Source organism: Marmota monax, unplaced genomic scaffold, assembly GCF_021218885.2.
Source record: "Marmota monax isolate L192 unplaced genomic scaffold, Marmota_monax_Labrador192_F-V1.1 WCK01_AAM20220418_F8-fsc00017, whole genome shotgun sequence".
In the NCBI taxonomy this organism is placed as follows: Eukaryota; Metazoa; Chordata; class Mammalia; order Rodentia; family Sciuridae; genus Marmota; species Marmota monax.
Genome location: NW_026695241.1, coordinates 4,278,390 through 4,302,326, shown reverse-complemented (window position 1 = coordinate 4,302,326; position 23,937 = coordinate 4,278,390). Strand labels below are relative to the sequence as shown.

General features: G+C 56.0%; 1 protein-coding gene across 3 annotated transcripts in view; it reads right to left on the bottom strand.

The window, feature by feature from the left end:
* Positions 1–23,937, bottom strand: part of Itpk1 (inositol-tetrakisphosphate 1-kinase) — a 131,090-nt gene that overhangs the window by 33,823 nt on the left and 73,330 nt on the right. For all 3 annotated transcript variants that reach the window (XM_046440610.2, XM_046440611.2, XM_058577686.1), the window contains one exon: positions 9,210–9,327. In XM_046440610.2, the coding sequence (XP_046296566.1) occupies positions 9,210–9,327 (118 nt within the window). The remainder of the gene's footprint in view (positions 1–9,209; positions 9,328–23,937) is intronic.

Here is a 23,937-nt window from a genome sequence, read left to right as displayed (position 1 = left end):
ATTAGGAGGAAAATTTGTTCAAACTTTTTGAAGGGCAATCCAGCGAGATCTGCCAATGTGAGCAATGTTTAGAATTGTCAAATGAGAAATTCCACTTCTAGGGATTAATTCTCCAGAAATATGCAGAGGTCTGTTTACTGTATAGCCTTGTCTGTTGGAAAAAAAAAAAAATCCAAACAAACCTGGAATAATGTTATGAGCCCAAATAATTTGACTGAATTATGATTCATTCATTTATAGGCTGAAATATTATGTTCCCATCAAAACGGGCAGACCTCATCTCCCTCGTCTTCACGGGCTGACATGGAAAGAAGTCAAGATGAATACTGAGGGGATACAAGTTTTACTAGAAAACATGCGACCCGGCCCTGCTTCTGTTTCCTTTTTAAATGCACACATATTTCTGCCAAGTGTGAGAAGCACCAGAAGGATGGATTATCAAACTGAACAGCAGCTGCCTCTGAAGATCTGAGAGTCCCCAGCAGTGAGGGTCCCACAGGCGAAGGGGCGATTCCAGGGAAGATGTGCAATTCCATTGTTGGGGTGCATAGCCCTCAGGAGCCTCCTGAGCAGGCCTCTCACCAGAAGCACTGCAAAAGTGGGAGGAGGACCCCACGGCAGACAGGGTGGGAAGGCTGAGGACTGCGGCGTTTCACTGACTCTTTTGTTTAAACAACTTTATTTTATTCATTTTTATGCCATGCTGAGGATGGAACCCAGTGGCCCACACATGCCAGGCAGCGCTCTGCCACTGAGCCCCAGCCAGCCCTGCTGCACTGGTTCTAAGGCACGTCTTTCACGTTTCTCCAGCTGTCAGCTGGGTTGTCTCAGAGTCCCTGGCAGGTCACGACTGGCAGGCCATTTTTTCCTTCTACTGGAATATGAAGAATCAGTGCACTCTACGACCAGGGCAAGACCCAGTACCTGCCTGCCCTGCAGGTTCACACTCGGACACTGACGTCCCTGAGAAGTCCTGTGGCAAGGAAGCGCATGGCCCCGTGCACCTCCAACACGCCCCGCGCTGCGTCCTTATTTTCGGTTTCCCTTTGTTTATGAGAGTATGCTGGGGCTCCCTGAAGTTCCACCCAGTCCTTAGGGATGGCTATGAAGTTGCAGGGTTCCGTCGCTTTCAGGTGTAGTTGGAGCGGGCAGTGTTTGAAATCCTGTTGGCACACACCATTGGCCAGAACCTTGGATAGGTGCTGCAAACCCTGGGGTGGGGGTGCCCACAAAGTGACTCTTATAAGGTATCTGACAGCTACGAGGGAAATCAGAAACTTACAGTCAGAACCTGCAGACTGTAGCCAAATAATGGCTGTTGCGCAGACAGGTGCGCTGTCGCCTCTGATGGGTGGGTCAGAGGGCTCGGCACCTCCGGGAGGCCACTCCTGCCCCACATGCATGACCCTGCCTAGATCCTTAAAAGTCCCGAGAAACCCAAATGGAGGGGCTCTCTAAAATAAATGGTTAGGGCTCTTCCAAAATGTCAAGGTCACAAAAGACAACCAGAGGTCCTCAGAAACCCTCGGTGCATTGTCACCCAGGAGAAGGACTATACTCTGAGGAGTCTTGGGGCGATGAGGGAGGGCCACCATCCTTATCCCTCCCTGGTTGACAATCTGAAAGCTGAGCCTCGATGCAGTTAGACGACTTGCCCAAGTGCCCCTGAGGAATGGATCCGCTATAGACAGCACCGCTGCCCTGGAGGAGCGGTTCCCTGGAGAGAGCTGGACCAAGCTGGAAGGCACTGAGTGGCACCTGCCTGGGCTCTCTCCTCACCTTTAAAGACATGGAGAATCTCTGCCCGGGCCCAGTGGGAGGCCAGACCCAAAGGCCTGTACAGGAAAAGCCAAGCTCAGGCTCCAGCACTAGGGTAACAGAAGAGAGGGCACTAGAGCTGGGCAGGAGGTCTACCCGTCTTCCTCTAGGAAGCCCTGTCTCCCTGTTCAGCTATGCCATGGCAGGTGGGCACCAAGGACCAGGCCTGGTGGGGAATGAGTGGTCCTGGGCCTGTGGACAGATGGCAGGGGCAGGCCTGAGGATCTGCTCCCCTGCCCTCAGTGGGTGCGGCCAGCAGGACGGGTGCATTCAAGATCCCCAGGTCACCTCGGCACAGGACCTCTGAGGGCTGACAGTGGGTCAGCAGGGCGGGGAAGGAGAACGAGAACTCCCCACAGCACAGGATGCCTGGGTGGCAGCCGAGTGTCCCCTGGCTCCAGGCCCAGGCAGCAGGTGCGGCCTTTGACCCAGAGCCAGGGACAGAAGCAGCCCCACCCAGGGGGGTTGGCAGAGGGTGGGGAGGAAAGCAGGGCGGCTCTGGCACCTTGAGGTCCGGGCTCTCCTCTGAAAGAGGGACACCCTGCTGTGCTGGAGGGCTGGGCTGGGGCTGGTCCCAGGGCCCACAGCCTACTTCACCTTCCCCTCAGCTCTAGGAGGGAGGACGCTGACCTGCCCTGAGGTGACAGGGCTCATGCGGGCCCTCAGCTTGCTGGGATGCCTCCCAATGCTGGTGTGGCACCAGCCTGGTCTCAGCTGGAGTGCGACTGCACTGCTTCTGGGCTGAATGTGGAGCCCAGGCACCCTCCTGCTCTGCTGACCCAGACCTCTGCCCACACTGGGGTATGGAAGGTGGCCAATGTGGGAATGAGGACAGTGTCCTCCTACACATCCCTCAAGCTCCAGATGGGGGAACCGCAAGCCAAGCCCCTGCCCAAGGGCCCTGCCTCACTGCTCAGCTTGTGGGGCCAGTGCTACTTCCGTGGCCACGTGCTCTGGGTGCTTGTCCAGGCCTGGGACCACCTCATCTTCCCCCACACCAGACCCCTGATGGGGCACACCATTCCCTCAAGCGGGACCCTGCGGCCCAGGTTGGAGCCCAGGCCCATCAGTGCACGTAACACGCTGCTGCCCTCAAAGGATCAGATGGGGTTTTGTTCCAGTGACCGTGTGGGATACAGGCCCGTGGCTGTCTGAAGCAGAGCAGCTAGTGGGTACCAGGGACCTTCTCTGGTCAGTGTCACTTCCTGGGTACAATAACAATGCCAGCCGGCAGTGCCCTGTGCCATGAGAGCCTGGGGTTACGCACCACAGGCAACAGAGCACCCCCAGTGTCCTCTCTGCCTCGGACCCTGCCCATCAGTCGCTGGGCCCAGGAGGCAGTCATATGTAGGTGAGGAGCTGCGCTCGGGGACTGCAGGCGCCTGTAGTGGGCCCTGTCCCAGTGGCAGCTTGATGCCTCTCAGTGCTCATCTCTAAAAGGGGGCACAAGAGCACAAACCTTCCCACAGGTACCATGGAGTACCCAGGCCAGCGTGGCCCTACCCGCTCAGTGACCCAAGATCTGCAAAGGAGTGGCTCAGGGGGTCCACATGACGTGGGGCAGAGAACGGGGGCGGGGGGGGGGGCTGGTTTTGCCTCCAACCTTCCCTCCCTGGTCCTCTGCCCCACACAGCCCGGGCAGCTCACTGAGGTGGACAGCCAGCCTGCCCCACAGTGAGAGCCTTGTACCACTGCCACAATGTCCCCCCAAGGCCAGGCTCTCCGGGATCATTTCTCCCAGGCTCAAAAATGTGTTCTTTTCTTTGACTCAATTTCAATCCAGCTTCCAAACCTGCTCCTAGATGAACCCTGATTAAATTCTCATAAAACCACAGGCGGAGAAGCTTGATCTGTGTTGTGCACCCTCCCCGGGAGGACTGGCATCCAGGACAGGCCACCTGCCACGTCCAGAGCTCATGTGTGGGAGATTCTGGAAAAAGAGAGCTGCCCCTCACCCTGAAGTCACCAGAGTACAGGAGGAGCTCTCTAGTTACTGGCCAGGGCCTGAGACCCTTGGATCTGCTATCCCCAAGGACAGGGACACAGACCCTGTCATCCAATCACAGCCCAGGTGCCTTCTCACACACGGCTTTGGTCACTTCAGGCAGCTAGAACCTTGCCCACAACTGCTCAGCCTCGGCCTTAGTCTCTGGATCCTGGCCCCGGGTGGCCAAGTGGGCTGCCCCCACAATCTGGCCTCCAAAAAATGCCAGGCAAACCATGGCTTGTCACCAGCCTCTCCTTTGGCCTGAACCGCGTTCAGGTTCAGCGCTGCCTGTGTCTCTGCTAACAGGCTGTGGATGTGGGGTGGGTGTGGGTGTGGGCGCAGGTGTGTCCTCGGTGGCTGCCTCCCAGCAGCAGTCATCTGGGGGAGCTCTGGGCAGGTCACTGGAAGCCTCCTGACCTCATGGTGTCAAGCTGCTACTTGGAGGGGACTGCTGCTGAGGTCACAGGCTAAAGCCACACCTGGCTGACCAGAGGAGGAATAGTTATTCCAAATGCCATACACCCATGGGAAAGGCAGGTAGGTCCCCAAAGCAGAATGCCACATCTTGGACAATTCTGTGGCAGGCCTCTACGATATCCCCCAAATTCAATCTACCTCTTCTTCCATGGTGAAATCCCTCAAATTTCAGCTGAAAATGCAGAACAAGGATCACATTTCCCAACTCCCTTGCAACTCAGCAAGTGACTAATTCTGTGCAATGAAAACAGAAAAGGAGCATATCAAGCTGCAGCTTCCAGAACCTTCCTTTAAAGATAACTAGGGCTTGCTCCCTTTTGCTTCCTCTTCATCCTCACGTCTAGATCTTGGACGTTGTGGCTGGAGGTTTAGCCACCGTTGTGGTCCAGGAGGGCCAGACTATTGGAGAACAGTGAGCTGGAAGCATGTGGGTCCCCACTGTTGCACTCTAGTGCTGACAAACTTCCCCTGGGCCTTCACGTAAGAGAGGAAGGAAGTGCTATCCCATTCAAGCCACCGTCTTTGAGGTCTCTACTGTTACAGCCACTTGCATGCTGACTGGGTGGCCGGAAGCTGGCAGATCTGAGGCAGAGGAAGGGCCCTGCTTCCCCTCCTGGCTTTGAGTTATAGGAAGAGCTCTGGGAATGTGGAACTGGGATGGCACTGACCACAGGTCACATACAGGTAAGGCCAGGGATGAAGAAGGGGGACAGGGACATCTGCCTGCTATCCCTAGGGATCCTCCCCATGCGACACGGCAGTCAGAGCCGAGGTCTCCTCCTTCCCAGAGCCGACAGGAGCCGACCAGCCCTGCAGCACCCACGCTCTGTCTTCCCTACAGTCTGGATTCTCCAAAACAGGGAGTCACCACAGCCCGGGGTGCTGATGGCTTGGAAAGGCTCGCCACACCCCTCTCCCACACAAAAGGGGTGCCATTGGGTTGCTATAATTATCTGAGGGAACTTCAGGAGCGACTTGGCCACTTACAGCAGGCCTACAACAGCTGCATGCCTCCAAGAATAGCAGCAAGCAGGGCCCAGGGGTGCTGGGGACACCTCTCCCAGGTAGGCTCTGCACCTGCCAGGGGTGGGAGGGGATCTAGCAGAGACCCACGGAGAGTGCTGGTCCCCTGGTAAGCAGGAGGGAGCTCCAGGAAGGCCCCGCCTCTGGACGCCCTGCTGGAAGAACACAAGCCAGGTTCAGCAAGCACGGTAAGGAAAATCCAGGGTGCAGCTCGCGCAGCCCTGGCCCACGGGTCCTGCTGGACTAGCCTCCTGGGGACAACCGTCACAGCAGTCCATCTGGTGGCTCCTGAGCAGTGTCTGGGGTTAAGGGTTTTGAGTTCAGCAGAACAGCCTCTGTCTGGCGCTCTTCCCACCAGATGTCTGTCACCAGCCCCTCAAGTCTGAGGCTGGGTCTGGGCCACCATCAAATGTCCAGGATCCAGTCACCCCTCAACAGAACAGAGGAAACGGCCGTTAGAAGCTTCTCCAGCCATTTCTGCACTGAGGTGTCTAAGACCTCATCTCCTCACTCACCAGCTCAAGCGCCTGCAATGGCTGCCCAAGAATGAGGTCCCTCACTGTACCCTCTGGCCCAACCGTCAGTCTCCCTGTGCTCACCACACTGCCCAGCCTGAAGGCCCAGGTCGCCATGGCCCCCAGCCTTGCCCACCCAAGTCCCAGCTATCATCAGCACGTGGGGAGAAAGTTCCCCACAGGAACGGAGGCGCAACCCATCTGGATCTGAGTCGCCCGAGTCTCGCGTCACAGGTGGGGTTAAAAAAAGAGCACCTTCGCATGAGAGGACCGCAGACAGTTGGAGACATCGCAGTCTCACTTCCACCCCAGAGCGGACTCCCAGGACAGGGTCAGGTCTCCATCCATGAAAACAGGAACCTCACAGCCAGAGAGGAAGCTTCGAGCCCGAAGGCCACAGGCCTATCCTAACAATTGGCTTGAGGGGATCAGGCTTGGGGAGCCTTCTTGTTCCGGGGGCCCTTGCTCAGCATCTGCCAGGTGGCTGACTCACACAGAGGTGCAGCCGGCAGCCGGCAGCTCACTTCCGACTCAGGTGGGGGCACAGGGCAGTGAGCAAAGCAGACCCTGGGACAGATGGGTTACAAGAAGAGCAACCTCACCACGAGAGGAACTGCAGACAGAGGCTCCCAGGCCCCCGAGATGCCTGGAGAGTGCAGGGACAGACTGCCAATCTGGGTCCCTGCTGGAGTGGCCACAGGCCCCAAGATTTTTTGGAGTCAGCTTTCCCATGGGACTCGGGGAAGGCCCGGGAGCAACCACCAAGCCCAGGGGAGGCAGCGGGCACCTCGGCCTGGTCCACCTCCCTTGGCAATCCCACCGGCTGGGGTGGCTGCCCTCCGGACACGTCCTGCACAGACCTCTTCTGTCTCCGCGCCTTCACTGCAAGACGTTGCCACTTACATCCAGGCTCCACCCGGCAGCCGTGAGCTTTCCAGAGCCCCAGCAGAACTGGAGTGACTCCTTACTGCTCAGGAGAGACCAAGTTCCAGAGCCCCGCAAGCAGGCTAGGGCTCCCTGCTGCCACCCGGTAGGTACCCTCTACTGTGTGCCGCAGCCGAGCCTCACCAGCAGGCTCCTGCTCCTTGACCACTGCACACGCGTGCGCCCCAGACCCCGGCTCACCCTGCCCACCCCCGCCCCCCACCAGTCCTGCTTTTCAACTTGTGAAAATCTGTCCTTGGCTGTGGGACACAACCCAGGGCCTGGGCCCTGCCACTACAGCAGAAGCAGAAACCAAAGCATCCCCAGGTGCCCCCATGGGCCACACAGCAAGAGACAACTCCACAGACACTGTCCCAGTTATCCTACCCTGGGACCTTAGGAGGAGCCACTTGTTATCCACATTTTCCAGAACCCAGGTAGGGCCAGGTCAAGTGACTTGTCCAAGACACAGAGCCAGCTGAAGCCCAGACTGGGGCCCATCTTCAATCTGTCTCCCTCCAAAGCCCGCATTTTACTCTGAAAAAGTCCCTTGTGGCACTTTCTCTGAATTGTCCACTTCTACTGGGCTGTTCGTGGACATCAGAGGTGGCTGCAGACCTGCCATCTGCCTCCTCCAGTTGGCCGTTTCATGTCAAATGCTCTTCTCTTGCCCCTTTACCCAGTGTCCAGTAAGCACGTCTTCGGGAAGAGGCTGATTCCAGAACCAATCCCCATCTTGGTTTCTATACCCACCAGGAAAGGGAAATAAACCACTCCAGGCCCAGGGAGCGAGGCTGCTGCCATGGTGCTGAGGCACCCTGCCCACGAGGGGGCCCCAGGGAGTCTCTGCAGGCTGCACACCAGGCTGTCAGTGTCAGGCGCCCAGGAACAGCCCCCAGACCCCTTCAAGGACATGGGGCTGGCACCCAGCCCTTTCCCAGAGCGTGTCCTTAGAGACCTGAGAATCACCATCTCTCAGGACCAGCACCCTCTGGCCTTGGATGGGAGGCAGGAGCTAGGAGCCTGGCTAGCTGCTGGCCCAGGCTGTGTGACGTCAGTGCACCTGCCAAGCTGCCAGACCCTGCGATGGCTTGTGCCCCTCCACTCCCACCAAAGGTTCATGGGATTGGAGGCTTGGTCCCCGGGTGGTGGTTCTGAGAGGGAGGATAACCTGTAGGGCGTAGGGCCTGCAGGAGGTCCTCAGGTCACTGGGGTGTGAGCCGGTTCTCCTGTCACCCCTGGGTAATTCTTGTGAGAGAGTTCTTATGAAAGGAGCAAACCTGACCCAAATCAGCTCTTTCTGCTCCTGGTTCAAGATGTTACCATCTGCTTGTTCCTGCCTGCTCCCACCATTGTTACCTACGATAAAGTGACAAAGCCAAGTTCTGGCCCTTGCCAGAATCTGTAATATGCTGGTTGGACTTTTCAGCCTCCAAAACTATGAGCTAAATAAACTTCTTTACTTTTATAAAGGTAGCCTGTCTCAGGTATCTTGTTACAGTAACAAAAAGCTAACTTACATAGCCTCCATGACTTGTGTGAAATAGGCAGGACCACTGTGCCCACCAAAGAGCACTGAAAGAGACAACGAAAGGAGGCTGCCCAACCCAAGAGCACAGGGTGCATATCTAGCAAATGCCACCCCCAATAGTTCTGTGACAGTCCCCTTGCAGACAGGCTGTCTCCAGCCCTGTGAACCAAACTGCGCCTGCTGGTCCCACCATAACAGGAAACAAGCAGGTCAGGGTTCAAGGAAGCCAAGGCGCAATGGAGGTCTGTGTGGCTGGGGACAGAAGGCCGCCTCTCCTGATGCCAGGATGAATCCTTACGTAGCCCCCAAGCCCAGGCAAAGCACTTTTCCTTAAAAATTAAACAACAGTCCCAGCAGGGACCAGAGCCCAGAAGAGAGAACTAGGAAGCTGTTATGAGCTCGATTCTCCAAAAAGTCTCCTGCATGCGGACACTCAGCTTTAAGAGGCTGTCTGGGCTTCCCTGGAGCTGCTCTGCTCCCTGAGGGGCAGGAATAGGGAGGGGGGCTCCTTGGGGACAAGAGCCTGCAGCTGGGGAAGCTCCACACCCAGGGGGCAGGCTCCCACCCGCCAGCAGAGTGCGCCCGTGAAGTGTGCCGCCTGCTGCCTGTCTGTGTGTGGTGATGAAGGCCCTTCATTTCTGTTGGAATCCTTGGTCGGGCTGCATAACTCCACTGGCCCTGGACTCCTACTCCCTGATCACAGCATGAAGTGAACCCCAAGGGTTCAGAACAGCAAACAGAAACCTCTCCCAAATAGCACCCCGAGTGAGAGCAGGGAGAGGAAGGACCTCCCCAGAATGACTGCGCCCAGGAACTCAACTGCTTCCTGCACCAAAGTGCTTAAAAAGACACAACCCCTTCCCCTCCCACGCAATGGCCACCTGTGACCACAAGGCAGGGCTGCGAGCCACGGATGCTGAGCACACGTCTGTACCTTTCATGTAGGCCTCAATCTTGCGGATAAGTTCATAGGACTTGGAGCGGTCAAGCAGGGTCCTGATGGCAGGGAGGGGGTCCAGGACAATGGTCTCAGGATGGGCATCAATGTATTCCTGGAAGGAAAGCAGATCCTGGTTAGAAAGCAGGCTGGGGCCACGGCAAGGAGACAGGCACAAATTCACCCATCCCTTTCTTGTCCCTCCCCCATCACATGACTCTGGTGTGACCAATCAGTGCATCCCAGCATGGGGCTACTGGCTCAGGAGAAGAGGGATGATCCTGAGCCTGTCCAATCAGGCAGGCTCAGGGGGTCATGCTGGGGAATGGTAGGATAAGAATGTCCTCAGCTTTAGGAAGAAGGTGGACACATGGAGACTGGGCAGCTGTGAGCAATCACCATGGGAACTGAAGGCAAGGCCTGTTGAAGGCTTAAGCTCAGAAAATAGCTGAGGATTAGAAGAGCAACCAGGTCTGGTCAAGTTGTCTGACCCCTGGATAAAGCCTCACCTGAAGCCAGATCTGATCCCCATGCTGATTTGCTCCACAGGAGAGCCAGCCCAGCACTGAGACGGGGGCCAGAGGGAAAGAGGAAGGATGCTGGGGGCATGAGAAACTGTGGGAAGGAGTGATGGACAGAAGTGTCCCAGATGGCTACTCTACACTCAGGAACGTCCCTTCAATACCTACTGCCTTTGTGGTGGCACTATGGAAACGCAAGAGTAACTGATAAAAGCCTGTTCCTCTCTGGCTCTTTAGACCCTTTGATTCTGAAGACAACATCATGGAATGCGGGAGAGAAGGCGAGGGTCTTGGAAAAGCCTGAGCCTGGCGGAAGTCCATTCCCGCTGTGGCGGGTTGAACGGTGCCCTAGGCACATGTTCTGCTCCTACCCCTCTTCGTCCTGTGCGTGGGGCTTTGTTTGGAAACAGTCTCCAGAAGTGATAGCTTCGGAAGTGGTTCCACTGCACATGGGTGGGCCTGATCGCCGACTTCCTTATAAATGAGACAGAGATCGGGACACAGAGAAAGGCCACACGAAGACAGACAGCTGAAGTGTCGTGGGCACATGTTAAGGAGTGCCCATGAGCACCAGGAGCACAGCGAGGGGTGGACAGATGCCCCTCAGTGCCTCGGGAACAACAGCTACTAACACCTGGACCAGGCTTCAGGCTTCCCGAGCTGGAAGGCCCCTAGCTCACGGTACTTGGCTATACCACGCCAGCTCACTTTGTCCCCTGTGGCCCCTCCTCCCTCGGGGTTCTCCCCACTCAGCCAGCACACCACCTGGAGGGTCAGTGAGGTCAGCAGGGAGCACCACCCAAGTCTTCTTCACTGGTAAATCTTTATTTTTTAAAATATTTTTTTTAGTTGTAGGTAGACACAATATCTTTATTTATTTTTTTTATGTGGTGCTGAGGATCGAACCCAGGGCCTCACACGTGCACAAGGCAAGCGCTCTACCACTGAGCCACAATCCCGGCCCTACTAGTAAATCTTACAAACAAAAAGCAAGATCCGTTTGGGATTTTTTCCCCATGAACCCATTTTGGTTTCTAATAATCTTTTTGAGAGCACTTGACTCAAAAGCAGGTCCATACCAACTTCCTGAGTGTTCCACACCAGGGCGTGTGGTTTACAGGATCCTTTCTCTGGATGCCACAATCCCCTCGGGCCCTGGGGGGTGGCCAGGGCACTGCTGGGAGGCCTGGCGTTCCTGTCTCAGCTTACTCTTGGGTTCCTCTCGGCAAACCTGTGCTGTGGACCTACATGCAGGACACAAGCAGCCCCACTGCTTCCCCTCCTTGAAGACAAAACCGTCAGCAGGTCAACTGGGCAAGCTACCAGCTGCTCAGGCCAAGTGGGCCAGGCAGCTTACGTGGGATGCCCAGGTCCCACCAACATGGGGTTCAGGGACAAGCTGAGCAGCGGCCTAAGGAGGCATTATCCAGAGCTACCCTCAAGCCTCCCTCCCGACAGCCTCCTCCTCACCCAAGAGCCTGCCGAGGAGCCCCCACCTCTCCTCTGGGGCGTTTCCCGGCACCTACCCTCTGGGCACCATTCCTTCACCACTGTGCTCTTGCAAACCAGGTCTCGGCTTCCACCAGAGCTTGTCCCTCCCGAGACCCACCTCATGAGACCACAGCAACACACTAATGTGAAAAGGCTGCCCCTCAGCCAGCTGGCAGTGCCGGCTATGCTGGGCCTCACGCAGGCCGCAGCCTTCCACACTTGGTGCCCACTGCTCTGTGATCCTGGCCAACAAGGTCGTGCTCTGGGCCAGGGCCTGGAAGCACCCTCCCGCCCCCACTCCCCACGAGCCAGGCAGAGCCTATGCCATACGAAGAGCACATGGCCAGCAGCAAGAGACCCAGGCTCCCAGTGTCGTCCACCTCGGTGCATCTCTGGGCAGGTGCTGGGCTCCTCAGGGCCTCTATTTCCTCACAGTGACTTAAGAAGTTACTGAAGATGACCGCGGAGGTCCTCAAAAAGACAAAACTGGAGATGGGCAAGTCTCCCACTAGAGGAACTCCAGGAGCAAGGTCTGGGGTTCCACTAGTTCCTCTGAGGCTGCGGGCTGCTCTGGAGTGGGAGAGACAGCCATTTGCGGGAGGCATGGCGGTGACAGCAGGGTTACACACATACTCTCTCCCCTCCTTCAGTATCAGATGCTCACTATGCTGGGTCAGCCTGGTCCTCCCCCGGCAACCCAGGCTGCTAAGAACAACTGGCATGCTCCCCCTCCCCCACAAAGAGCCTGAGAGGAGGATCCGCCAGTTGCTGAGAAACAGCGCTGACGCTGGTCCCACTTTATGCACCAGGGTGGTGACCTTTCAAGATTCAAGAGAACCCAGCACGTAAGTTTAAGACAACTCAGTGGGGAAAAGGGTCATGAGAAACCAGAGGGAAAAATGTCTGCCAAGCAAGTGCCCGTAAGCTCCGGAACTTGCACGAACGCATCAGGATGACAGTCGCTCCAGCACCGCCTCTCCCGGGAGGACACAGAGGGAGGACACAGAGTGGGCGAGGGGCTTTGTCACTAGCCTGCCAGCCACAAATGGAGTTTCTCCCAGGCTTTTCAGTTTATCTATTGTACTGAAGGCCTCATGCATTTTTCACAAGTCTCTTAGAATTACCAAACAAATTGCTGGAAGAAAGGGCCCAAACCGTCTCCATAGCAAACAGCAAACATGCTCCCCGAGGGCCAGAGCGGGCTCCTGGAAGCGGAAGTGCAGGGCCTCACACAGGCCGGCACAGTCTGGCCCGCGGCACCAGGAGGGGTGGTGAAGGGACTGCTGCAGGGATGAGGGGGCAGAGATGACCTGGTGCCCTCCCAGGGGCCTGCAAGACAATACCAACATGGGCACCAGGGCTCTGTGGGGCTAGAGGGGTCAAGCTTCTCCTCTGAGAATCTAAGCCAAATGAGGGCTGAGAGGAGCATCAGAGATACCCTTTCCTCTGTGGTCCTTGCAGGCAGGAAGTGAGGAAGGTGTGAGATGCAGGCTTTATTCTCATCTAGAAGATGCTGCCAGAAGTCCCACCTCTGCCGCTGTCTGTCTGGGAACAAGATCCTGGAGTGAAGTCTCTGAGATGCCTTAGGTAAGTCTGAGTCTGAATAAAGCCATCGCGGGGAGTACTGTGGGTGTTGAGGATTCTCCAACGTGGAAGGAGTGGGTGGATATAGAGAAGGATTCTCGTGGTTCTGTAACACACAAATTCTTAGAGCCACACCTAAGGTCTTGGGCCAGGCCTGCCCTGCCCTGCCCAGCAGATGGAAGAGCAGGCCAGCTCTGACCTTGGGACAGGAAACCCGGCTGTCCTGGCCTGTGCTAACCTCTTGCTTATGCCTGGAGCACACACAATCCCAGACCCAAGAAGCCCAGCCTGTGCCCTCCAGGGACAGTGTGGCCAGGCAGAGGAGTCCACCAACCCACCATACCACCAAGTCTACCACACAGGCAGGAGGGGTCACCGGCTCCTCCCAGAGGCAGGAGAGGTCCTCACTGGGGGGGTTTGCCCTCTGGATTCTCAGGAGGGGCAGGGCGTAGAGGGAGAAGCAGGTGAGTGCAGAGGGAAGGAGCCTGAACCCAAGCTGGGGGATAAGACACAGCGTGGCCCTAGAATAGCTTGCAGCTCGCTCTCTCCTCACCCACATGACTCCTTTCTAAAATGAAGTCTGCAAAAACTGGGCAAGGGGCAACTAGGTCCTCCCCTTCTCCTACCCCCCACCCCTGGTTGTGCCAGACTGGATGTGAACACCAGCACTATCTTTCTAGAAGGAACAGGAGGCAGCTGTTCAGATGGGAAGCACAAAAGAATAATAATCATGATAAAAATAATCATAACGATCACCAGGGACAACTTAAAAACAAACGAGCTGGCGCTTATGCTGGGCTTGCTATAGGCACCATGCTGGACGAAATGGTTTTTGAGCACCACTTCTTTTAATATAAAAAATTAATCCTAAGATTAAGAGTTAAAACTATAAAACTCTTAGAAGAAAACAATGGCAAAGATCTTTGGGACCTTGAAGTAAACAGGATTTTCTGAGCTACGATACTGAAATCACAAGCCAGAGAAGGAAAGGCCGGACAACTAGACACCACCAGAACAGAGACTTCCGTGAGTCAGAGGCCTGGCGTTGAGCAGCAGAACCTGTGTGCGGCCTTGCCTGGCAGAGATGCCCAGGCACTGACCCAGCCGGGTGCTGGGCACACCCTGAAGCCCCTACAGGTCTTGAAGCACCTCACAGGCTTGTGGGCCCCTCGACAGCACTGAGAGAGTGGCAGGGCTTTCCCATCTCCCTCAGGACCCTGAGAGCTGACAGGTTTTGGTCAGAGACAAGGTCCCAGCTGTGGTTCTGCTGGGCCCAAACTCCCGCTCCCCCTTACCAGTGGCCAGTTCCACCTTCCACTAATGACCCTGGAGCAGAAGGCCTGCCCACGGGGCTCGGGAGACCTCCATCCAGGGCTGGGAAGCTCTCATGTGGGGAAAGGGGCAGCTGGGAGGTAGGAAAGGGACCACCCCCTTCTCTCAGAGCGGGGCAGTGCTGCCAAGAGCAGACAGGCCAAGGAGCTGGGGCCACCAGGCCTCTCACCTTCCTCACATGCCATTCTGGGCCTCCCTAAGTTTGGGCTTCACCTGTGAAATGGAGACTGCAGTAGTTCATACCTTCTAGAACTTTATTGAGATGTAATTCACATGCCATGCAATTTACCCACTTAAAGTTTACAATTCCAGGGCTTTGGCATATTAACAGAGTTGTGCAATAATCGGCACAATTTAAAATATTTTTATTATCTCAAAAGGAAACCCCACACCCTTTTGCTATCAGTTTCAACGTCTGCATTCCTCCCAGCCCCGGAAACCATGGATCTACTTTCTGTCTCTATAGATCAGCCTATTCTGGACAGTGCATATAAATAGAATCAAAATATGTAGTTTTTTGTGACTGGCTTCTTTTGCTTTCAAATGTTTTCAAGATTCATTCATACTTCACACAGAAAGAATCAACATCTCATCTCTCTTTATGACCAAATATTTTATGTTATGAATGCACCACGCTTTGTATATCTATTCATCACTTGAAAGATATTTGGTTGGTTTCCACTTTTTGGCTATTACAAATAACCTTGCTGTGAGCAGCCTGTGTAAGGGTTTGTGTGCACTGCTGTTCACTTCCTGTGCTAAATACCTAGCTGTGGTAGTCCAACGGACCACAGAACAGCTCCTCGGGCGTGCACGTCGTAGGTCATCTTGATGACCCAATGTGGGGGCAAGTACAGCACCATTCATGAGGCAGACACCCAAAATACTGCATCTGGCTCTCAGGGCAACCTTGTGGTCTACAGAGCAAACATCCATTTATTCCCATTTTACAAATTAAAAAATCAAGTCCCTGGAAAGGTGAAGTGACTGGTTCAAGGTCAAAAATAACTAGCTGGGGTTTTGCCAGGATTCAAAATCAACCATGACGATGTCAAGCTGAGGCCTCTGCGGTGCATCTCATCACCCACTGAAACACAGGTAACGTGGCTAAAGTGCCTTTAAACCTCAGGAAGACAAAGGCTGTTTGAAACTGAAATGCTGAAGAACTCTGTGCACAAGCAGGTCGGGAAGGTCTGCAGCAGCAGGCAGAGGACTGGAGCCGGAGCCAGCAAGGGGACAGGGGAGAGAGGAAGACGGAGCTGTCCAGACCTCCTGCAGGCTTGGAGAAGGGATCTCCTCTGCAGAGGTCTCCAAGGGTCTGCTCCAGGAGAGGTGGCCCTCTAGACAGTCACATCTCTTGGGCACCCACATGGCAGCTGATGCAAGCTCACACGAGCAAGCCTGCCCTGCTGCCTGCAGGGAGCTCCCACTCTCCAGGGCAGCCAAGGTGCCACACACAGGGCCATGAGCCAAGTGCCAGACTGCTGGCCTCTGTAGGCATGCTGCATGGGGACCTGAAGGCAGAAGGGAGCCACAGGGAAACTGCAGGAGCAATGCAGGACCAGAGGCGAGTCTTAGAAGAATCCCCACAGCGATGTGGGGGCCAGGTCGGAAGACACTGCAGAGCAAGGATTGGAGAACTTCGAGTATGTCGGAGGCTGTCTCTTGGTATGGTGACCAGCTTCCTTCTTTCCTCCCAGAAACGAAGGTTCCTGACCCCACCCTGGACAGAAGGATGTTATGAGGGAGGGCAGACACTCCACACAGGTAGTATGGCCACAGGCCAAGGAAGGGTTTCCCTCCCACCAGTCCATCCAGCTCCATGACCACCTGGCTCTAGTTTATAATCTCCCCCAGAGTAAGGGTGAGGCCTGCGACATGCTTCCAAACTACAGATGTTCACACTACAGTAGACAAGAGCCCACCCTCCTGGAAACAGATTCTGCAGACAACCTGATGGAAGCAAATCTCCTGGTCAAGCCTCAGACGAGATGCAACCCTGGCCAGCACCAGGGTGTCCGGCCTACAGAGGTGGTAAACATGTGCCTTTTAGCTGCCACATTTGAGGTAACTTGTTACCCAGCAAAAGAAACCAACACAGAGCCTGGCTGCCAATTCTCTGAAAGGGCCACATGCAGAAGGCAGGAGATGCCGGGGGTTTTGACAGGCTTCTCAAACTGAGGTATTGCAGTCCTGATGGTTAAAAAACAAAAAAGGGTGGGGGTGGGGGTGGGGGAGGAAGAGCAGAGCACAGCAGGGAGCCCCGAGTGGCTGGGGGGTGGGCAGCTCTGCACTACCCAATCCAGAGCAGTACACAGTGGGCCTGGCTGGTGGAAACCCACCAAGCTTATTTAGAGATCTACACTTTTCATGCATGTGTTACACTTCAATAAACTTTTTTCTAAAAAGGAAGCCCTGGCCTGAACAGCACAATCTGGGTGCCAGACCTGCTCTGCAGTGTGGCCTGGGCCCGGCCCCACCCAATCCCCACACAAGGCAATGTGCAAGCTGAGGCCAGAACGGGCTAAAGTCCTGGAGCAGCCACATGTGCTTCCGGAAGCCACTTTGCACCGCCGTCAGTTCTCCCATCTGCACAATGAGGGCGAGAGCACCCACCATGTCCTTTCTGCCTCCTCCGCCCGAGGTGCTCCAGTTCTGGGATGTGATGACCGCACAAACAAAAAGCTCTTGGGCCCCTGAGCTGGGTCAGGCTGCAGCACTGCAGGAGCCAGGGCCGTAGCCTTCTGAGCTCACAGAGCACAGGTCCCTGTCACCTGTGGCCAGCCAGGCATATGCCATACAGGGAGGGCGGCAGCAGGCAGACAAGCATGCCCTGGGGACAGGCCACAGATCTGCCAGGGATGGGAGACCAGTCACTAGCCCAGGCATGACCATCCCTGAGGCTGTCCCCCATATCTCTTCTCCCCTGGCGTCGGTCCTGGCAGGCTAAGGCCTTTCCTCACTGCCCACTTCCCCACTTTCCTACAGTGGCTCCTTGGGAGAGCTGAGCTTCCCCATGACACTCTAGCCTCAGCCAACCCTCAGCTGTATTCTGGAGAGACCTCTCGTGTCTGAACACCCTGTCTGAGGTCTCCAGAGCACACAAGACCAGCCTGTGTGTGTGCACACACATGTAAATGGGTGTGTAAATGTGCATGGGTGTGCAAGAGTATGAGCATGCATGTGAATGTGAGCATGTGTCTGGATGTAAATGCTGACCACCCTCCGGGGGTCTGCTGAGTGGCAGATGTGCTAGGGTGCGGGGGGTGGTGGTGACAGGGTCTGGAGGGTTGACACGAGGGATGCACTGGGCTGGGGAACTAATCTGGTCATTAGGGTTGGGGGGGAGGAAGTTTCCTAAGGTCACTGTTTTTGAACCACAGAGGGTAATGGACATGGGCCTGGAGAAAGGGCACTCCAAGCAGAGGGGACAGCTAAAGAAAGCCTTGGGGAAAGGCACCCTAGCACACCTGAGGACCTGTAAGGAGGCTCACAGCTGGGATAGACATAAGTCTCAAAAGGGAAGGTTAAGTAAGGCCAAGGGCAGGAGAAACAGTTAGAGACAAACCAACCCAAGAGTCTGGACTGCAGGATTGACAGGCTGCCTTGACCCTGAGCACAATACTGTCTCTGATTTGGTAGAGCTGAAAAGAAAACCACCATCTACCCCAGGCTGTTTGCTCCTCAGCCCCCTTACTAATCTGGGAGCTCAGGCTGGGGTGGCCAGATTCCAACAGCACAAGGGTGTGGAATAGAGGCCAGCCTGAGTGCGAGAGCACAGTCAGGAGCAAGGTGACCCAGACAAGCTGATGAGGCCAGCACTGCCCTTTCTGGGGCCTTGAGTGTCCAGAGGTATAACCAACAGGCAAGAGAAGAGACTGGAGGGACCTGGTCCCCTCTGACACATGGCAATTCTGGGCCAACATAAGCTATTCAGAAACAGAGGAGGTAGCACATGGAAGGCAGGTGCAGAACCCGTATAGGTTTTGTGGAGGAAACCAGGCCACAGCCAAAATAAACAATGTGCGAACTCGGCAGTTCTACCCCTGGGGTTCACTCCTCATGTGTTGCTGGGTGGTCGCTAGGACATGCTTCTAAAATGTGATCAGAGACATCCTAAGTGCTCACTGGCAGAGCCTTGTTAGCAAAGGTGGCTAAGGCCGTTCAAGGCACTGCTGAAAGGCAGAGGGCGCTGTGGGGGCCAACGCTGGGCCACTTCCCAGGCCAGTGGGTCTGCGTGGCAAAGGGAGACCATGTTCAGCACCCAGAAGTCTTGAGAAGGCTCATAGCCCCTGAAGCCAATGGCTGCCCAAAGGGAAACAGGTTGGCGGGGCAGCAGGACAGGAGAGAGACCCCAGTCAGGAATGTGTTCCATGTAAAGAGTCCCCCAAACCAGAGCTGCTGCCTAGGACCACACAGATGCCACCAGGAAACCCATGTCTAAGGGCCCTCGGCATCAGTGCCTGAAAGACTCAGTTGGAAAAGATGAGTGGAGCACAGGGACGTCCAGGAAGGGCACAGGACATTTTCTTAGAAGCCAGCAATAGCATGTCACTTTCCAGGTGGCAAAGAGAACTGCCTTAGAGGAAAGGACTCAAAAGGCCCTGGGGAGGTTGGAGCAACAGGCCCTGCCTCCAGAATAAATGCCACCAGCAGGTGGGGGGGGGGCCTCCATTCCAGATGAGGGAAGGCACAGGGCTGGGGCCTGAGCACCCAGGAGGACAGCAGGGCCTCCCGGGCACAGGCACCCCAGCCCAAAGAAAGAGGCGAGCCACAACTGCCACCTAGGTCACCACCCAAGTGGCCTGAGGCATCACCATGTCACAAACCACCCTCAGCCACCTGTGAGCAGTGTGAGCTTGGACTGGGAGAAACAGGCTGTAGGGGAGAGACTGGTGTTCAAGAGACAGAGAAAAGCCCAGGAAAAATGTGGCTCCAGCCGAAAACTAACCCTGTGTGGACGGGGAGGCTGGGCAGGAACTGAAGGCTATTATGAGTCAGCAGATCCCTCCCCACCCCCAGGACCCCAGTGAAAACAATACCTCCTTTCTGTCCCCGGAGCCCAGCGCTGAACTTATAACTGCTCCCACCCTCTCCGGCGGGAGAAGGGCAAGGCAACAGCCTAGGCTATTCACCTGACGGATGTCCGGTGCTCTCTCTCCCAGCACTGGGCACAGAACTAATCAGGTCCTCCAGATGACTAGGAGACAGAGGCCACATGCGGCCTGTAGAGCCCGCAAGGGCCCTGGTGCGACACCGGCGTGGGCCTGGGGCAGCATGGCCTCACGGAATGGAGGCCATGGGTTGTTTACTCGTAGACCACAGGCCGTCAGGGTGGTCACCTGGCCACTGTCACAGCCAACAGCTGTGCCAGGCGAAGAAGACAGGAAAGGGGAGCCTGGTCCCAGGTCACGCTGAGTGTGCTCCACCGCAGCAGTCCTTCATTCCTACATACTCCCATGCCAGGGGGAGCCCATGCCAGGGGGAACCCCTGCCCCCACCCTTGCCCACGGCCCACATCTGCTGGTCCCCCAGCAGAGACCTCCTGGCAGTCACAGGCTCCCCTGCCCTATTCACCCAGGGCTCGGACCAGTTCACAAGCAGACACACAGCCAGGCCACAGGGATTCCCTGCTTGGGGCGGGGGTGGGGGTGGGGAGGTCACTAACTGGAACTGTGTGCAGTCAGTGGTGCGTAGAACTCTGGGACAGCCAAGGGTCACTCAGGCCCCAGGGCCAGGCTCTGCACGTCTGCGCACAGCCACCCAGACCTCCCAGGTCCCAGCAGGCTCTGGCTGATGGAAACAGAGAGATGTACCGCAGCCAGCAGTGGCTGGAGCTGCAGCTAGGAACCCTGCTGCCCTCGGTGGCCCACCCCTAGCCAGCAGCAGCAAGCTCCCTGGGAGGCAGCAGCCTGCCACCGATCCCCACCACGGCCCAAGGCCTCTTCCTCTTCAGAGTGTAGAAAGTAGAAAATGGCACTTTGTGGTTCAATCAGGGTCATCAGAGAGAGGACATGGCGTGATGTCACTTGTCCAAAGGAGCTGCCCACAACTCCTCAGATACCATAGTACAGGGTCAATCTGGGCCCTGCCTTCCCTCCAGCCCATTGTGGACTATGCTCAGCCGCAACAGGTCTTCCAGATCCTGGGTCTCTGCAACTTGCCCTCCAAAGGGTCTCCCATAGGCTGCCCCCTCCACCTGCCCGAGTCTCCCCTTACCAGGACGGGCTCTGTCCCATCTTTTCAGGCCTCAGCTCAAGTGTCAGCTCCTCAGGGAGGACCAGTGTCGAGAACCTCCCACTGCCACAACCCTGACTTCTTTCCTCCAAGTTCTTCACGTAACTGAGGCTGTGTTATTTCTCTTCAGTACACTGGTGTTTTGTCTGCTTCGTCCCTGTTCCCCAACACGCATGTGCTCACACGTGAATACAACAAAGTCAGGGGCTATGTCCATGCAGAGTGCTCAGCTAAGATCTGCTGAATGAACAAATGAATGGACCTAATAGTTGATAAATGATCTCACCAATCTATGGGGAGACTGAGAGCACGGGGTGTGGAGGCCTGAAGCAGGGAGCAGAGACCCACCTTGCACAGATGCACAGTTAGGAGCTCAGAGGACATCCTCTGTCCATCCTCACATGACCAAGGTCAGCAGAACAGCAGCATGTAATTACCAGCTAGCTGTACTCTTGGCTTGAGGTGGCAACGTGACTCACTACGTGAAGTTCAAGGAAACCACACTGGGCTTTATTGTAGCATGCAGCCGACACAAGCAGCATAGAAACAAGTCAGGAAGTCACGTCCCGACACAACCCAGGAGGAAAATGGAAAACAGGGTGCCCTTTCTGCTGCCAGCGTTACGGATGAAAAGAAGCCCAAGATGGGCTGAGATCCCAATGCTGAAGCCTGATGCATGGGGCCCCAGCATGGATGCCTGTGACAGGAGCAACTCTCCAGGCCACCCCGGCTCTCAGGGATGTTGAAGTCCTCCCTCAAGAAGCAAAAGCACAGCAGCGCTCAACCAGGGTGCCAGCCAACATCTGCACATCTGGAGCCATTGTGGTCAAAACAGAGGCATGGGGCAAGCGCACTACTAGCCTCTAGTGGGTAGAATCCACAGAAGCCAGGCAGGCCACCAAACATTCTGGATGGCAGAGGGTAACCCCTAACAACACAGAATTATCCAAAGATGTCAATAAAACTAAGAAATCTAAAGAAAATGTACACAGAAGTTCTTTCTACAACTTCAGGAAATGTATTAATAACCATTTCTATTTCTGAAACCCAACATGCTCTGAGCTGCAAAACACTGTCCACACACACAGCAAGCTGGCCTGGGCTCAGGCTTCAGGGCACCCTCTCCAGCCACCCACCACCTGGGCTGCACCAAGATCATCCCTGCCCCTGGGGAGTAATGGGTAGCAGGTCTGCCTGGGGTCCAGGCTTCCTCTCCGCATGGGAAAGTGCCTGCAGCCAGCCTAGGGCACTAAATGATCACAACTCCAGCAGCAGGAAGAGTGATTCCAGGCCCCACCCGCTTGGGCCTGGCATGGTCTCAGTACACAATGGGCAGATTGTGTGGCCGTCTCCACCTTGGGAGGAATGGTCTGTGACCCAGGGCAGCAGGCTCCTCAAGGCTGACCTTGCAGTCACCCCAAGACACGGATCTTTCTCTGAGGCTGAGATGTCCCAGTTCCACCTCCCATGGCACCTGACAGCCAACATTATGTCACTGCATGACACCAGCCGTGTCAGAGGTGGTTCAGGTGACAACCTCTTCCTCAGGTGAATACTGACCTTCAAGCCAGCTGGGTGGGAATGGTCCCTCAGTTGCTGGCCCAAGGTAGAGTGGGCCACATGGCAGACACTCCATCAAGGTCTCCCACTGCTCTGTGGTGACAACTCAAACCCTCCACTGGGACCCATAGCTCTGATCCCACAGCCCCCAAGCAAGCCAACAGAGACCCACTAGATTCTGGGAGTTGTGAAACATCTCGAGGTTCAGATGCCATCTTCCTAGCCAGATCCAAGGACCCAGAACAGCCAAAACTGTCTCCCCTCCCTGTCCCCCTCCCCATCAATCAGCGAGCACGGGGTGACAGTGTGGATTCAATGCAGTGGTGCGATCATGTGACGAGAGCTGCTTTCCCAATGTGTGGCTCAGGCTATGAGAACAATCCCCAGCAGGCCTGGCCTCCCTCTGGCTGGGCACTCAGAGCAATGGCAATCAGCAAGCAGCCCCGGGGGGTGTGTGAGACTTGGGCTCCAGGAACACCAGGGACAACAAACGTCCCTCCAGCTGAGTAAGATGGGTCCAAGAAGCCTCAACCTGGACCCAACCTCCTTCCCCAGGTTCATTCAAGAAAACCCCAGGAGGATCCCCAGGCCCTGCAGATCGCAGTCAGCATAATGACCCTTCTGGGGCTGGAAAGTGCAGCAGAAGAGGAGGGGCGCCCTCCCACACCTGGCAGGCAGTGCTGGGAAGGTCAGTGAGCAGGAGGTGCCTGCTGCTCCCCAAGAAAGCTGCTAGAGAGGCCAGGAGGCCCCTGGGGTCTGGCCAGCCCCACTTGCCCACATAGGCAGGGTCACCAAGGGGCCTTTGCCCAGCGCTGCAGTGATAACCAAATCTCAAGCAGAGCCGTGGTGGCACCAGGCTGCTGGTTCACACGAGCCTTGGAGTAGAAAACCAACTGAATCATCCCAGTGACTGTCCAGGCCAAGCCATCGTGAGACTAATCAAAATTGGAAGAAAAAAACAGATTGGGTGTTTCCATAATAAGGAGCTTTAATGATCCACGGCAGCACACCAGCCTGTATCTGATAACCAGGCTCAGGCGGGGGGGTGGGAGGGGGGCTGCTTTGCAGGCCCATGTCCCAGGTCTGCTTCCTGCTCCTGAAGTCCACATTCCTCTGATTGTGGCCTCCCTGCTCCCCCCATTCCACAAGCCACACCAACACCTCCTCATTCATGTCTCAAGAAAGAACATTCGAACAGACTCTGAAAACAAAGGGCATGGTCAAGGTCGAGGGTCATCCCTGAGTTCACATGGCCCGGCTCTGAGCCTATGCCTCTGTCAGTCAGTGGCAGGGGACGACGGGTCAGCAAAAGCCCCCTCTGTGTCCTGGCCCTGGAGCTGCCAGCCTCTCTCACACCTGCTGCTGGCTCCTCCCCTCTGAGTCCTCTGGAGAGCACAGGGAGCACACTCTTCCCTAAGGGACTGTTCTCACAAAGGAGGAAACTTCTTGGCTTTATCAGACATCTGACTTCTCACTGAAACCCACGATGAATGAAAATTCATCCCAGAAATGCTGGGGCTGGAAGGCTTGCATGAGGTCACTATCCTGGCTGAGGACCACTGGGTGTGTACCCTGGAAGGGACAGACCTGGAGACCCAGCCAAGATCCCCACTGTACCTGGTAGCCTTAAGCTGCACATCCTGCCCCCCTGATACGTGCCCTCTCTGCCCACAGCAGGAACACAGAAGGCAGCTCTCACCGCTATTTGCGATCGCCTGCCCTGGGCTGAAAGCTCAGGGTGTCTGGGGCAATGAGGATGGAATAGCTATTCCGTGATGCCAGGGACCCTGGGGCCAGTCGGGGGCCTGGCCCTTACAGAGAGACGTTACCAACCAAAGTAACGGTGGTGTCATTATGGCAGCTACAACAGCAGGAAGGCTCTCAGCAAATACCAGCACTTTTGCTGCCTGTCCCAGGAAGGAGGAGCCACCAGCACCTCATTCTAATGACAAGGAAACTGATGCTGGGGGCACTGACCGGGCAGTGTGTCCAGAGTCTGC